Source organism: Amborella trichopoda, chromosome 3, assembly GCF_054954075.1.
Source record: "Amborella trichopoda isolate Santa Cruz 75 chromosome 3, AtrichopodaSantaCruz75HAP2 v2.0, whole genome shotgun sequence".
In the NCBI taxonomy this organism is placed as follows: domain Eukaryota; kingdom Viridiplantae; phylum Streptophyta; class Magnoliopsida; order Amborellales; family Amborellaceae; genus Amborella; species Amborella trichopoda.
In genome coordinates, this window is record NC_142338.1 from 10,015,169 (window position 1) to 10,032,875 (window position 17,707).

General features: G+C 33.5%; 2 protein-coding genes across 7 annotated transcripts in view; both read left to right on the forward strand.

Annotated features, from left to right (window-relative positions):
• The first annotated feature begins 2,559 nt into the window (after positions 1-2,559).
• LOC18448804 (small ribosomal subunit protein eS30z/eS30y/eS30x) lies at positions 2,560-3,494 on the forward strand. Its single transcript, XM_006858863.4, has 3 exons — positions 2,560-2,643; positions 2,825-2,962; positions 3,161-3,494. The coding sequence occupies exons 1-3, from the start codon at positions 2,640-2,642 to the stop codon at positions 3,205-3,207; spliced, it is 189 nt and encodes a 62-aa protein (XP_006858925.1). The 5' UTR covers positions 2,560-2,639; the 3' UTR covers positions 3,208-3,494.
• Positions 3,495-14,627: 11,133 nt separating this feature from the next.
• The window catches only part of LOC18448805 (FMN binding protein), a 29,283-nt gene continuing 26,203 nt past the window's right edge, over positions 14,628-17,707 (forward strand). For all 6 annotated transcript variants that reach the window (XM_088863289.1, XM_088863285.1, XM_011630486.3 and 3 more), the window contains exon 1: positions 14,628-14,944. Coding sequence is in view for 3 of the 6 variants with exons in the window: in XM_088863285.1 (XP_088719411.1) it covers positions 14,738-14,944 (207 nt within the window). In the remaining 3 variants the exon portion in view is untranslated. The remainder of the gene's footprint in view (positions 14,945-17,707) is intronic.

Below are 17,707 nucleotides of genomic sequence, written 5' to 3' on the forward strand. Positions count from 1 at the left end.
GTGACTCAGCTGTGGGCAAGTCTCAGATCCCGACCCTATTTGCTTGGAACGAGTTCACCCTCGATTCGAAGGCCACCAAGACAACGTGAGGTCGAGAGTTCGTGCCTCTTTCACTCAGGTTTAGGGAGAGAAAATGGTTGTGAGCTTGAGCAAGATAATGGCTTGGATTTTATCTTTATTCGATGCCAATCAGGTGATTTGGAGTGGAGATATTGACCAACCTCACTCTGATACCATGTTAAAATTTTTGGATAATCGATCTATGTTTTTGATTGACCCAAAGGGATAATTATATATTACAATTACATGCTAAATATAATAATTTTCTTATGGGGATTTTACAAGATATATGTTATTCTTAGTTGTAAATCCCTGGACTGTAGGGATTTACAATTTGAAATAATGAAACCGTCTAATATGCAAAGATGTAGTTCTCATATAAGTCAAATGAATTTAATTTTCATTTCATATTTTTTTTCTACAAATTTGTTTTTGCATAAATGTACCACAGATTTTAGGGTTCGCCATACCAATATGTTCTTCTACAAATTTGAATATGATTTCTTGAAATTTGATTGAAAATGATTTTAGTGAATCTATATTCCATATTACAAATCCAATATAATAGATAGAAATAAAAAAGAGCATGGATTTTGGGCCATGAATGCGGACCGGTTATGGGGATTTTGAGAAATCATGTTTTGAAAGTTAATAACTTTTTAATAAAATTGGGGCTTATGATGCATATAGTTTATTGATGCATATGATGTGTGATTCAATATTTTTTATTTTCTAAATATTTTTAATTTTGATGTCATTATTTTTCATTTTTTAGGGGAGAAATCCTTTTTGAATATTTGTTTTATGTCATAACATTGAAATTTATAAGAGGTTTTATTTTTATTTTTAATCATATGATATGGAAGTGCTTTTTAATATTTTTGGAATCACGTTTATTATAATATTATGGTTAATAATTATACATTGATAACAAAATATTTTATGTTATTTATTAATATATTTATATTCTAAATTAGATAACGTATTATTTTTTGGAAAAAGTTTATATAAGGATGCAACCTTGTAATGTAGAACTATGGATACACCTCAAAAATCCATTGGAAAAGGTAGTTTTAATATTGAAAAACCCTTTCATTGATCATCTAGACATCGAGATGCATGACCATGAAAAATAAAAAGATTTTAAGTCTCAGAAATAGTGCATTTTACAACATATTATCTGCACCGTCATTTTCAAGATTTTCATATGTTTATAGACCTACTTGATTTTAACTATTTTTGAAATTTAAAATTTTATAATTAGATATAAAAATAGATTTTGAGATAATACTAAGAGTATTTTACATCAAAATTATATATCATGATAAACTTTGAAGGTGCACCTTACCTCTACAGCTACAGATGTTTGTAAATAATTTTTTTTAAATTAGTTGATATTATAAGACAAAGTTACATTTATTATTATTTGTATAGTAAAATAGTTATACTTAGGTAATATTAAAGTATTTTTAAATTTATTCCAATAAATTATCAAACACAGGTACTCAGAACTTCTTTAAGCTTTCGGAAGAAAACATTCCACTTCCCAAAAAAGAAAAACTTCTTTTTTCTGGATAATGTGTAAGTTCCAGTAAACAAACCCGTCCTTGATCGTAACCCCACATAGCTAAAAAAAAAAAAAAAACAATAATGATGATAGTTTTTTGGGTGCAGTTTCTATAAGGTTGCAACCTTAGAAAATCCAATTAAGGCGCTTAAAATTTTATCATAGCATGCAATTTTGTTGTAAAAAATTCTTATTATTGTCTTAAAATTTATTTTCATAGCTAATTAGAAAATTTTAAATTTTAAAAATGGTTAAAATCAAGTAGATCTATAAATATATGAAAATCTTAAAAATGGACGGTCTAGATAATGTGTTGCACGATGCACTATTTTCGAGATTCAAAAACTTTTTTTTTTTTCATATTCATAGATCTCGATGTCGAGATGATTGATTAAAGGGATTTTTCAACGTTAAAACAATAATTCCGTTAGATTTTTGAGGTGCATTTGTGCTTCTACATTTTAAAATTGCGACCTTATATAAACTTTTTCCTAATTTTTTTTTGAGTAATGATCCTACGAGACCCTCCCACAACTATATATGTAAGACTCTAAAAAATTATCATTAAATTCCATTAAATTCGACACAGAGACTTCACTTTTCTAGACAGATGTGATAAATTTAATGGTGATCTTTTGAGGCACTAAACATAGATGTGGGAAGGTCTCGCAAAATCATTTCTCTTTTTTTTTTTTTTAATATATATTAATGAGCTATTAACGATATTATATATTTCTAAAAAATTTGGTCTAAGGGAAGCATTTCAAAGTCTGGAGTCTTGCAAAACTGTCCTATGTTTATAATTTCTAGGGTTTTGGCGGTCTATGTGTACAGTCATCGGACAGAATCTGGTGATTGATAAGCCGGATGTGAAATCAGGTCCGTTGAAAGTCATCCTATATTTTTATCGGCGATAGCAGGGTCCCTTTCCTGTCGCAGAGGAGGGAGAAGCGCAGACTCGTGAGGAGAGGAGAGCTTTGGTGCAGCGGCAAAACCACCAGATTTAGCGACCATGGGTTAGTCTCTCTCTGTCGCTCTCTCTCTCTCTCTAAGAGAGGAGAAACAACCATGGTTCGGACTTTGTGGTTGATTTACAGGGCTGTCCTGACCTTCTCTCTATCTCTCTATGTTCATTGGATCTTACTAGTGGGTTTTTATTTATTTTTGATGTGGGCTCTTTTGGGTTTGATTGTGCAGGAAAGGTTCACGGTTCTTTGGCTCGAGCTGGGAAAGTGAGGGGGCAAACCCCAAAGGTAGCGAAGCAAGATAAGAAGAAGAAGCCCAGAGGAAGGGCTCACAAGCGAATGCAGTACAACCGCCGCTTCGTCACAGCAGGCACATACGCACACATTCTCTCTCTCTCTCTCAGATTTATCTCTCTATTTGTTTTTCTCTATAACTTTCTATCTTTGTCTTATATCAAATCCATGTGCCTCTAATTTTGTTCTAGCAATTAATGATTTGATTTTTTGGGTTGAATTTATACAGATTAACTTTGCTTATTCTCTTTTTTCTTTTTTGGTTCTTTTGCAGTGATTGGTTTTGGGAAGAAGAGGGGACCCAACTCATCAGAGAAGTAGATCTACAGAGTAAAATATTATGAGAAGCTTGGTTAGTGATGATTTTGGAGGGTTTGATTTTTGTCTTGTACTATTGAAAATTGTCTCCTTTTTCTCGTTTCTTAGTGGAGTAAATCTGTAAAGTATTTGTGGGAGGCTCAAGACTTCAACGTTTGAGATTTGACAGTGTTATAAATTTCAAGTATTACAGAGTTAGTGGTGAAGAGTGTTTCTTTCTTTTGTGTTTGAACTTATATGAGACTTGTAAGGTGATCTTCAATGAATGCATAATTGAAATTATCATCTTCTCCGATTGTTTTGGGGTTGGGTTTGATTAAATTATTGCAGCTTTCCTTTATATTGTTGGTTGTGAAGTTTGAATTATGGATATCGTGACGAACCTAGTTCAATAGTCTTTAGTACAGTTTCATATTGGTTTACATATTTAAACCCTTGTGAACTGCAGGGATGGCTTTAATTTTTGTTTGAGACAAGGAGTTTGCTAGACTTCTGTTTCCTCTTGGAATCCAATCTCGAGTTTTTTATCATGTGCAGAAACAAAGAAAATGTATGATTTACATGCAATGCCTAGGAAATAGGACGTAATATGGTTTTAGCGTGATTTGCTATAACTTTGGAATTCATGGGGAAATATTGACAAATTTTGAGTTATTTTTATGGAAAATACCATAACTGTAGTCCCATATCTCATAGTGGAGTTTATATTATCATAAAAACGCAAGGGGTCCTTTTGTTCGTCTGTGTCCCCCTTCTTTCTTCTCCGTCCTTCTGCCTCTCTTCTTTTCCCTTTTTTTTATTTTGTGTGTAGTTTTCTTTTGCCACTTCAAGTGGAAACTGTACTTGTAGTTATTCCTTAAGGTTCAATCCTTTGGCATAGCTGAACTAATTGACATCCATATTTCAAACTTTGGAATTCATGGGGAAATATTGACAAATTTTGAGTTATTGTTATGGAAAATACCATAACTGTAGTCCCATATCTCATAGTGGAGTTTATATTATCATAAAAACGCAAGGGGTCCTTTTGTTCGTCTGTGTCCCCCTTCTTTCTTCTCCGTCCTTCTGCCTCTCTTCTTTTCCCTTTTTTTTATTTTGTGTGTAGTTTTCTTTTGCCACTTCAAGTGGAAACTGTACTTGTAGTTATTCCTTAAGGTTCAATCCTTTGGCATAGCTGAACTAATTGACATCCATATTTCATTTATTAATTCTATATGAGTGTTGAATTCTGCATCTTGGTATTTATTTACACTTTGATTAGTTCCTTTCGAATTTCCTGCCTGTGGATTTGAAGATAATATTTATGGTCTGTTCTGTAAGGTTTGTGGCCGATTTATTTGTTCAGGATAAAGTGTTTTGAAGTCCTGATACTTGAAGTTACATGCTAAAACACCTTAACATGATGAAGAGTTCACCGAACTTCTATTTTGGTACTTAATTACCTCCTGGTGTTGGCCACTCTGAAATGAAAAATTTTGAATAAGGTCACCTTATTCGTAGAAAAGAATAAGAGATTTTACATTCGATTTAACTCTTGTTCCAGATGGTTTTGGTACTAGTGTTTTAAGGTCAACCATCCTATTCAATTAAACTCTCCTAGATACCTTTGCTCTTCTATTCTATCTGTAATGCCAATGGCCACAGGTACCATTCTTTTTTCACCTTAGCATTTCAATAGTACTTTCCTGTTTCCTGTTTGCATCTTCATCAATTGAAAATTTTAATTTGATAGACAAAAAGTCAAACAAAAGCTCTTAACAAACTTAAAACATTATCCATACATCCACATAATTGGATTCTCCCATTTCTATGATAGAAAAAATAATTCAAACCAATCCTAGTGAGCATATTAAATTTGGCTATGTATGATTTTTTTTATAGCATGTGATGGATGGGTTCAAACGTACAGACTTATATCCAGCCTTGGGCTAGCATTTAGTTGGAGACATGTTAGGCGAGGCTCTTCTATTTCAATAAAATTTCTCCTTCCCATCAATAGTATCTATGAGACTTGGCTCTAATCAGTTTGAATTGGTTGTTTATCCATTTAAAAGAGTGGCACATTAGAAGGATTTCTATCAACTGACTTCGACCATCAGTAAGATTAGAAATTTTCTTTAGTTACTTTACCATTCCCTCCTCCTATGTGACAATTGCCTCACCCCAAAGCACTAATCCCAAATGTACTTATTGTTACTTAAATAAATATTTATGATATATTTGTCTGTAGATGTCTTATTTTTTGATGCTGTTAACTGTTTGTGTAGAATAAATATATTTGTGTAGAATAAATATATTTGAACTTGATCCCAAGTGCGCACGTGTGTAGATGTTAATGTTAAAATTGTTAAAAGTGTATTTTTCTTGAAACCATATTAGTTTTATTTTATTTTATTTTAAGTGACGTAGTGAGGTTGTATTTGTAATTTTGTGTAATTTAAAGTTATGGAACTACTAGGTGGTTAGTAATTATTTTAGTAAATATGGTTGTAAGAACCTCTATTTAAAGAGAGTTGTGTGGTGGGGAAATTGGGTCACATGTTACAAGTTTGTAATTCTTGTGTATTTTTCATCATTGAATGAAAAATTGTTTTTCTTCCACCTTATATTGAGTGTTCTTCTTCTATTTCTTTGGTGGTGAGTCTTGGGCTAGTGTGACATTGTTATACCAATTGAGAAGCGGATTGTTCCGTATTGTGGCATCCGCCTTTCTCCACAGTTAATGTACATATTAATTAAAAGATAAACCCAAAAAACCCTAAATACATGGCACCCCAAGTCACAAGCTATTTGTTATCTGAGTTGAGTCTGTACTTGTGTGCTTGCATGAACATGCTGAGGTTAAATGCAGTTTGTGCCACTGGTTTTGGGACTGTTTAGTTGTAGTTTGCTTGTGTGAACTTGCTGAGGTAATTTCAGTTTGTGCCGCTGGTTTTAGGACTCTTCATTTGTGTACCTGTGGTGCCTTTTGTGCACAAGAAGAGACAAATATTTCCGTCTTTTGAAGATTTCAAATTATGCTGTGAGATCAAACAAAAGATGATTTCCTCAATGTCTGGAGAATTTACACTTAGGTTCTTTTCGAAAATGTGGATATAATTTTATATATGATCTCTGCATGTTATATTGAACTGATGAAATTTTGAAGAAATATAAATTTTAGAAATTGGAAGTTCGAGAAACTTAAATAGAACATTTTCCTTTCTGATTTTTTTATTTCAATACCACTTTTTGTAATTTTATATTTATGCAGATACAAAACAAAAAATATGACAATCTTGTTTTAGTCACTGTTGAGAATTAGGAATTGATTGTTATTACTAGTGCTGCAATCTTATTCTAGTCACTGTTGTCTACTAATTCAAAGGCCTTATTCATATTGTTAAAGAGAATCTTGATGTCATGATCTTTAACTTGCCTTAAATCACTTGTAGCTTGGTAGTTCTTTGAAATATTCAATGCTTCTGACAGTCTAGTGTGTCATTGACTAAATATGAGTTGCAATTCTTCATAAAATTTTGCAATAAAGCGATTTTGTTAAGGGATTGTATACTATGAGACCATTTTCCATTGTTTAAGCTTGCATGTTTGACATCCATCGGGGTGAAAAAACGCATGCCTCTTAGATTAGTAGTTATAGTGAAGGGGTGATAGAGTTGGTTGATTAAAATTTAGAATATCATGAAAGGTGTGGTTTGTATGAGGTCTCAAACTTAAACAATCCAATTAAGGTGCACCTCCAATGCTCATCTAAAGATGTAATTTTGGTGTCGACATTATTAATGACCTGAGAAACTACTTCAAATCTAATTATGACCTTTATAACTTAAAAAAGGTACAGATCGAGCAGATCTACAAACACATGAAAATTTTGAGATTGACGGTTTCGAAACCCTCTCCATTGTTACATGGGTTTTTGAAGCTTTTGGTCATCCTCCTTGTTCTCAGGTCAGTATAGTACAATGTTTGTTTTATTTTTTAAAATTTGTTGTGGGTTATTTTTGCGGTTTTTCCTGTCATTGGTTGTCTCCATTTGCAAAAACATGGATTAGATTTTTCATTCCTTTTAAATCAAGTTTTTTTTTTTTTTTTTTTTGTGAATCAGGTCTTTTTGAACCCTTTATCTATTTCTGCACCTCCATTCACTTCTGTTTCGTTCTTCCCCCTTTTGAATTTTGAGGTTTTATGTAGTTTTTATTGAAACTGTTGTATTGCAGATTATATTCATCATTTTCAGTGTTGATTGGTTGAACTCAATGGTATTGATAGATTGATTTTGTTTTCTTCAATTTCTATTGATTTGCACATTCTGGTTATTCTTAATGGTTATAGCCACTGTGGTTCTGCTTCATCCATTGGAAAGTTGCCTTGCCAGAAGAAACAAAACTCTTGTTTATGTCCCTGGAAGGCCATATGCCATATATTTGGTTTTGAGGTGTTCCTCTTGAAATGAAGTTTGGTACTAATTCTATATTTATTTTTTGAGGAATATTAATTATACATTTATTATATTTTGAAAGAAGTTTCCTGCTCTATCACAGTTGCAAATTTATTCTACATTTAGATCAAATTGAGTTGAGATGTTCTTTAAGAGGCTTTCCAATCTTGCCATTGGTAGATTAACTTTTTTTTATCCTTGTTGGGTTTAATACCATTCAAAAAATGGGAATATCTATTTCTTTATTATCGGTTGTAGAACTCGTTTGGTTTGAAATTCTCATAATTATATGTAGAGTTATATCTGACTGCATTGCCAGCCCACCCATTGGAGTTGCTAAAATGTTGATGTAGTTCTCCTCTACCTTCCATCTGTCATATGCAGGGCTTGAAACCCCCAGAAAATATCACCTGGTTCCATGTACATTTGAAGAGTGCGATCTAGTTTCTTGCATCTTTAATCAACAATCGGCAAACTATCAGTTTAGGATTTTCTTTGGTTGTACTTTAAATCCTGCCTCTTTCTTTATTTGGGTCTCTCTTTTTGTGTGTTTGAGAGAGAGAGAGAGAGGGAGAGCGAGAGAGGGAGAGGGAGAGGAAACTGGCGCAAAGTTATTTTGAATGTCTGGGAGATGCTTTGGCCATATGTACTTGCTCTATGGCTTTTGGCGAGCTCGTGGCCCAGAAACATTAAACTGTCATTCTCAGTCTCGTGCTAGTAAGCTTCAGTTCTCATCTTTCCATCTTATATGTGTCTTTGAATTTGCAAATTGTGGCTCATGTAATTGCCTTGTGGAACTTCAAGCTATTATATTGGTCTTGTTAACATCAACATAAACAACTGTGTAGCGGGTCAGCATCAGTTACCCAGGTTCTATTGGAACTCCTGTTTCCACACTGGTTTGGGCTGGGCCGATAGTTTGCCACACTCATTTGCTGATGTGTGATGATGATATTCTCTCTTGAAACTTTCGTGTGTCATCTCTTAATCAAGTTTGTCAGATTTTCGATGCAGGTTTGCTTGACCCAGGTTGATGGTAAGTTTATCTGTCTAGAAGCCCCTTACGCTGCAACATTTTCTAGCCTGAATTATTCAGGTTCAGAGCTCCTCCGAGATCAGTTTAGTGGAGCTAAGTTAATGGCCACTCTCTCTCTAGAAGCTTCCGGCTGATTTTTCCTGTTCATTGTTTATATGAACCACAGTGAAATTTTGAACCACAGTGAAATTTATTGTGTGCTTATTTTAGCTCCAATGAGGCTCAGTTAGAGCTCTCTTGGTTACCAGTTTGTTGGAGCTGATTTGATCTTTCTCGTGAAGCTGCTTGCTGGTTTATACAAAAGCATTTCTTCCTTTAAATGTCAATTGATGCTTGGTATCCATGCCTCGGTAGATATTTGCATATCATTCTTATTTTCTCCTTTTCAACTGAATGTATTAGTTTCAGGAATTGCTGATATGGTTAAAAACCAAAAACCAAGGTGATATTTTTTTTTGTTTCCTAGGCATGTTTTCGACCTTTGCCTTTTTTTTAGTAACATAGATAAAACTCCAGCACTAATTGATTTGCATTGGGAAATCTTTGTAGTTTCTATAAAATGCATGCAAAATTCCTAGAACGGTTGGCCAACCAATTTTCTAGGAGAAATTGTTTGAAGTATCACTTCGACCATGAATGAAAAAGGCCATAGATTGAAAAAGTTCCTTGAAGCACTACTTGGGCCTCCACGACTGTGGTAATTAGGTACCTCAAAGCAACAATAAGGCAGTGGAGAATACATCCTTAGTAGCCAAGTTAATCCCAATGTTTTATGGACCCAAATGGTCCTTCCATTTGTAAAGGACAGAGTTGAGTGGTCTGTAATCTTCTTCATTAACTTGAGCCTGCATTTGACAAAGCTACAGAATTCAAGCTGTAGAAACTCACTCTGCCTCATCAATTAGTTGCCTTTGAATCAATCTGAAAAGGAGCCTTGCTTTCTTTTTCCAAAGCACATGACTACATCGAACTGAAGTAGTCATCAGTTGCCACTTGATTCTAGTACTCACAACTTCGTTCAATGATCGGATGTTTGGATGATCGAACGTTTCAGTTGGAGGAGTATGTTTAGGTAATTTTAAAATATGGGCGTAATTTTTACTCTAAAAAAACCCCAGGTACACTATTCAATTTTTACAAATTCCATGTGCATAAGCTAATGAAGTTGAAGGGAAGCGGTTCGGCATTGTTTTACCTCTTATACAGCTCATGGATTGAGTTTTTGCAGAGAGGACATGGCATAGCATAGCCTATGGAACAATTTAATTTCATTATCTACTGAGATGTAGTCTTATGGAGATGAGGCAATTTGGGAGCAACTTATTGTGGGTCATGTAGGTATATTAGGTATATTGGGGGAGAGAGAGTGAGATAATTTGACCCATAAAAATATAAGAAAATATGATCGGAACTGTCTAATGGTGGTTATTTAACTTCTTTATTATTTAATGAGATAATGAGATGCAGTGTTATGGATATGGGAATAACTTATTATAAGTTGTGTATGTATACAAAGAGTGAGAGAGAGAATCGTGCTATGGATATGGGAATAACTTATTATAAGTTGTGTACGTATACAAAGAGAGAGAGAGAATCATAATTTGGCTTAGAAAAATATAAAATGATATGATTGGAACCGCCTAATTTATTTGTTATATTATTGATAACTTATTCTCAAAAAATACTTTTTATTGGCTATGTATTACTAGGGAATCATCGATTTATTGTATGAATGACTAAGCTGTATTAACAACAAATAGCCAAAACCTGGTTTTGCATCTTCATGGTGCCAAATAGGGTACTTTTCGATTTTTATCTTCATGGTGCCAAACCGGGTATATTTCACATACTAGGCTCTTTCAGCAGCCAGCCAAACAACATTGTTATCAAAATCAGCTTTTACATGTACTAGAATCTGCAAAACTAGGTATTGCGAGAAACCCAGGATTTGTGTATCCTGGGATCCAAACGACCCATTAGGGTGTGGGTGATCGATGAACTTTTTGGGAGTAGAAAGTCTTAGGGACCGTTTGGATGCCTAGAAATATATTGTTTGTGACATATATTATGGGCGTAATACATTATTGCGTAATACATTACTTGTAAATAGATTGTCACTATTTGAGTAGTATTTAGATGCAACTTGAGAAATACATTGCTACTGTTTGGCTATGTATGGAAGAAATATGAAAAATACATTACCATCCAAATATGACAAATATGGCTATGTTTGGTTAACATGATTAGACTTTGGTTTCAACATGATAAGTCATTGAAATAATATGATTGGAATAACATGATTTTGTTGTGATAAGCTTTATTTTTATTTATTTTTTATAGAAGCCTTTCAAATATCTCTCTATATATAATTTCAAATACGCAATAAATTTATGATATCAAAATCAAAATCTTTATGGTACAAGTTAAGAAATTGGAAGAAGTTATATTAATAAACTAGAAGGTTTGGTAATTGCAGTAGAAAAATTTGAAGCATTAGAAGAAGCTAAATATGTATCTTATTCCAATTGAGTTTTTACTAACCTCTTATGATGATTATTTGTGTGAATTTTTTTATTATGATTGTGTTATATAATTTCCCATCAATTATCAATTATTATTATTATTAATATTTTTTTTTTATATGAGAGTTGATGGCGAGCTACAACCTAAATTGGAGATAGTGGGATGTATAAAAGTTTTTATTATGATTGCAGTAGAAAATTGTTCCTCATCAAGTTATACAGTTGTTCAAATCAATTTATATTTCTCCAAACTTTCACTTACTAATTCTTAAAAAATTTTGTTTTTACATGAGAGTCAGATGAGGGCTACAACCAAATTGGGAATAGAGGGATGTAGATATTTTTTATTATGAATGCAGTAGAAAATTATCCTCGTACATCTGTTTAAATCAATTTAGATTCCCTTACATATCCCCTACTTTCACTTTATATTTACTTTACATATCCCCTACTTTCACTTTATATTTACTTTAAGCGGAGATAGGACAGAAAGACCCAAGCGAAAATTTACAAAGATTTCCAAAATTACTCATCAACCTGCTAATAGATTTTTTGAAAAATTTACAAAGATTTACAAATATTACCATCAACCTGTTAATAGATTTTTCGGCCCTTACTGTATGTAATGGATTTTGGATACACGAAAGAAGATTTTCAAAGATTACTCGTCAACCTGTTAATAGATTTTTCACCCTTCAGCGGTTAATGGATTTAGTAATTTTTGGAAAAATCTAGGAACCCTGTGATTTTTGGGAAAATCTAGATACCCTTTACTGATTAATAGATTTCGTGATTTTTGAGAAAAATCTAGATAATGTCAGATAATATCTTTCCATTTCCTTATTATTAGAGTGTACCCAAATAATGTAAATGTCATATTTTCTTGTAATCTATTAAGTTTCACATACTCAAACCGCCACTTAAAGTTGGACCAAATCAGAGCCCCACGTTCGATAGGAACCTGTCATCCTTTTCAACAGAAAATGGAACTTGGGCGATTTTATTTTTTTTAAAAGGAAATTTATCATACTGCCTAAACTATATGGTCTATTTATTTTATCCATTTATGACTAAATCACGTTGTTTTTAGTATTTTGAAATTAAACCAAAAGATATTTGTATAGTGTTTGCGTTCTCTTATGATTTTGATAGATTTTTATTTTTTATTTTTTGGGTAGTTCAATGGAAATACAGCCCTATTAAAATTGTTAGTAGTTTTTTAAGGTGATATGTGAGAATAGAAGTACACGGTAAGAATGGGACTCTAAATGTCACATTGCGGTGCCTTGTTCGCATCGATGGCTTCTTCCTAGAGCCTATTCGCATTTTTAGCTACTTCCATTGGAAATACCACAAGCTCAGATGGTTAAATGCTTTGGATATTATGCTTTCGTGGGAGTATATTGTACACTTATTCTCCTAAACATAAAGCTTATTTGGGAAGATTTTTCTTTTACTTGAAATTTTGAGAATCGCCTAAAAATTACGAGATGTTTTAAAAAAAACATTTTAATTTTAAGTTTTCTAACATTTAGATCTCACAATTAAAAAATTAGACACTTTCCATTCAATCTTGAGGCATTAGTTTTTTCCAGCCTATAGAGAATGCCACTTGGAAATATATTTTTATTACATTTAATATGAGAGTTGGAGAGGTTAACATTCCGAAATGTTGGGTACTTAAAGTACTCCTAGATGGGGTTTTAGTATGCTCCCTAGGGAGCACGAAATATTTCATCTTACTTGTGCGGGTTTAATATCTCAACTCATTACTGTCGCTCACTCTGCCCTACTTGAGAAATGCTAATGGAAAATGAGTATTTTATAATCCCCAAAATGAAAAAATAAATTTTTTTCGTTATGTTACAACAATAAAAAGGAAATAGGAAAACCACATTTATTTTTGAAAAAATAAAAGTTGTCAATATTGTAAATTTTTTACTCACGTCTCACTTTTTTAATACCACAATAAACTATTTTAATTTTATTTTATTTTTCGATAAATAGGATTAAACTCAAGTTTGGGGTGTCGGTATTTCACGTACCTATAAAAAATACAAGATATACATCTGAAATATTAAAATAACCAAAATACCTCCGAAATTGTTGGAATATTTTGGCCATTTTGCATACTAAATAATTTCTTATATTTATAGATGCATAATTGAGAGAAGTATGAATGTCCTAAAATTAAGCTTAATTTGATATATTGAAAAACTTAAATAAGATATGTGCTCCTAAAAAGTGGAACTTGAGTGTAAAATATGAAATAATTTTTAAATTTTGATAATAAAATAAAAATTTTCAACATCTCATTAGAAAAAGGTAAATTTATCGGACTAAAGATTTGAATTATTCAACAATTTTTTCTATACTTTTTGAACTAATTTTAAATATCCCATAAGTCTCTTGATCAAATTTCAAATTGCACTCCTCAAAATGGGGCTTTAAAATTTGTGAAGAACACCTTGATAAAATGTCAAATAGCCTCAATTTCTAGTTGCAATTTGATAAATCTCCATTAAAAAAAAAAAAAAGTCCCTGAATGAATCCAAACTGGCCCTAATATTGCCAGCTAGGTTTTGGTGGACTTGAAAAACACGAGTGAGAAGTTGAGGAGTATTAGCCCCCTTAATGCGTGAGGATGATATTCTCCCGATCAGAACAACATGTTGGTTTCACCATCGGACGGTAGATAGGTGGCCTGCATGTTATGCTCCATGTTACACACTCATCAAGGAAAATTGTTTGGTGCGTCCAAGCCCGCACCTGCACCTGTTATTATGCGGGCTTGGAGATCTACACAGTCCACCAATCTCCCGAGCAGAACAACATGTTAGTTCCACCATCGGATGGTAGATAGGTGGCATGCATATTATGCTCCATGTTACACACTCATCAATGTCGGAAGGAAAATTATTATGCGGGCTTGGAGATCTACACAGTCCACCAAAATCAAGTCACATAAATAACAACCCTCTAAAGATAAAGTAAAATCAACCGTTCAAATAATTTCTCCAAAACATATCATTTGTTGTTTTTAAAATTTATTTGTTTTTACAATTAATAATGGCTATATTATATATTTTTTAAAAATTAAAATCAAATTTTATTTCAAAAATAAATTATCAAGGGGTGGATATTTCGTGGACTCATAAAAACCGTGTCCATATCGGGAATATATACCACGAGACCATTTATTTTTGATATCCTGTCAAGTAAATTTGAATTAGAAAAGACTCACGAAATTAAAAAAATTATTTGAGCATTGTGCAAAGTCTTAGCCATTTAAATTTGCATTTGACGGCTGGGAGTTGGTGTGACCTCAATGTGTCAAAAGGAGATGGTCTCATCTTCCAGTTTCTCAAACATCTCTTCTCCGTGCCATAACGGTGGCCATAATTGCTGCCATCAAAATTTAGAGAGAGAAACAAAGAAAGGGGGCATATGCGGAATAGAAAGGGAGAGACTCCCGACGTTTTAGAGAGAGAGAGGACGCAGCTGCTGTTGACAGTTTAGGGGAGCAAGCGTAGAGTGATGAAAACTTTTGCTTTGCCAACTTCTATCTACCCCCGAATTAATGGCGCTCTCTTTCTTTCTAGGCACCAAAAAGGACAACAATTCCTTCTTTCTCGCTCTGCACGCTTCCTTTCTCCCTCTCCTACTTTACTTTGCCGAGTATCTGCTTCAGAGAGGCCCACGCTTGCTGCTTATCTCTTTTCTCCAATGGCCATGGCACCTCAGGTATGCTCTGTCTATACTCTGCATATTCCAATACTGATTGGTATTGTTTTGTGTTTGTGTCCTATATCTGAGTTTTTTTTTTTTTTTTTTGGGTTTTTTTTCTTTTCTTTTCTTTTCTTAGGGTGTTTTGATGCAACCATGGAGATTCTAGTAGTGGTGTTTGGTAAAATAGATTGAAACCCATGATAGGATTTTGGTTGTGGGTTGATGAAAATCACGAAAACCCATATCGGCTACTATGCAAATTCTGGTAATGGGTTGATGAAAGTGATGGAAACATGTTTCTCATGGGTTTCCAATCTGGTACTCTTTACTTTACTCCAGATAAAGTTTAGAAACCCAGTCTCCAGGTTGAAAATTTGAAGTTAATTTCTCCTTTGGAAAAAAATTAATTGTTTTCGATGGGCATGGGATGCTACACTCTTCTGCATTAGCAATGGGGAAAGCGTGAGAAGATAGAAAATTAAATAGCAAAAGAAAACGAGAGATAAAGATAGATGATGCAAGAGACTGAAGAATTAGAGGATGTCCTTTCATTGTGATTGATGCATGATTATATAGGAGAGACCCCATGGTTTTACGGCTCACCACAAGGTTTCCATAGCAAGTACTTTCCTATATGTTTCATGAATAAAATGATAATCTAGTTCCATAGCATCTACTTGACACACATATCTCACCATCTTCAACTTGTTCATGAATAAAGTGATAATCTAGTTCAATGTGTTTTGTTCTTGCATAGAAAACAGGATTAGAGGAGGGATTTATTTCACTTTTATTATGACAATATAACTTAGGTTCACCAACAAGAATTCCGAAATTTTCAAGTAGATGTCTAAACTTTAAACCATGAAAACATAACCATTGTGGGACTGCCGACCCCCCCCCCCCCCTCCTCCCTTCCTCCCTCCCAAAAGAAAAGAAAATAACCAAAAGAAAAAAAAAGGAAATTTTTTTTTTTTTTTTTTTTTTCAGAGATTAGCAATCCAGGAAAAAACTACACAAATAACCACTTACTGATCATCTATTGCCTGGAATTCCTGCCCAATCAGCATCGTGTAGGGTTCCTAATTAAATTTTGCTTCTAGATCTTTGGAATAAAATTGCGCATCATAAATGGTTCCCTTAATTTAACCTAAGAATTCATTATGCAGCTTTGAACTGAGCTTGACAATGAGCATGCATGAATTTGCAAACTTGATTTACAGCAAAAGTAATGTCGGGTTGAGTAAAAGTCAATTACTAAGGCCTCCAACCTTGCTTCTATATCTTAGGGGATCTTTAATGAGAACCCCTTCATTTGCCTTTCATCTCTTTTCCATTTCTGCAGGACTAGATATTGGTTTGCAGGACTTCATTTCAAACTTAGACAAGAGTTCCAAAGCATATTTTTGTTGTGTCAACTTGATGCCAATTGATGTTCTTTCAACTTTTAATTCCAAGAAAATATATGACCCCTCTGTGATCTTTCATTTCAAAATTCAGACTTAGTGTACCCTCCAAGTCTTGATCTCTTTCAAATTGTTTTGATAATGAAGACATCATCAACATATAAAAGAACATTTTCACTTCCTTGATCAGTCTTCTTTGTAAATGAAGAAATATAAGCAATGCATCTCTTGAAGCCCTGTCACCTGATACCTTCACTAAATCTATCAAACCATACACTAAATGCCTCTTTTGGCCCATCTATAGCCCTTTTAAATTTGCATGCAAAATCATACTTCATTGCCTTGTTATAACCAAGTGGTTGTTCCATATATCTTCTTCATTCAATTCTCCATGGAGGAAATCATGTTTTACATCTATTTGACAAAGTTTCCATTTCATAGAAATTAGCCAATGCAATATTAAATCTTACTTGGTGACTCGGGCTTGGACTCCGCCAAGTCGCTCAGACCCGGCACTGTACGTATTCCTGTTAAAAAACCCTAGGACTCACCCTAGTTCCATCAGGTTAGGACCCTACTATGTTATTTTTTAGAGACTTGACCTAGTCTTGGCAAGACTCGGTCTAGTAGGACCACAAACTTGGATTCATACCCCTACAGTCTTGACCTAAGTTCGAGTTTTAAATACTGGTCTTATTATTCTAATTTTTACACATATTACGGGCGACGTAGAAGGCATCTCCAATTTTCCCCATGCAAAATTTAGAATTACTATTGCTCAACTTTTATTTTGCCCCTGACCATCAAATGAGATGTGCATAGCGCGTCCCCTTCTCTTGAAGCAAGAGGCAGCTCTAGTTCGTTCTGTGCTTCAAACAATTTAGTATTCTCCATATTACCATGTCTCTAGCGTCAATAATTTTATATTAGGAACCTATCGGGCTAAAAGTCTCATGTAAGCATTGCCTTAAAGCTGTCCATATCCTTTTGCTACTGATGTTGTATGCCTTTCTTTCAATGGTTCTATTTGATTTGCACTTCATTTTTTTTTTGAAGGTCTGTACTTCCTATGCCCATTTGGATCTCACTATACTTTTATTTCAAGGTCTAGTAACAATCTCAGATCTATTATTATTATTATTATTATTATTACTATTACTATTCTTATCATTATTATTATTATTATTATTATTATTATTATTATTATTGTGATTATTATTATTTAATGGTACAAAGCTACAATTTCATCGTTTTGTAGCTGGTATCCATCTCTCATCAGCCTTGGCTCCTTCAAAGAAAACCAAAATTTCACCTTAACAACATTGGCTAAAAGTAAAACCAATTTTTCACCTTAACAACATTGGCTAAAATT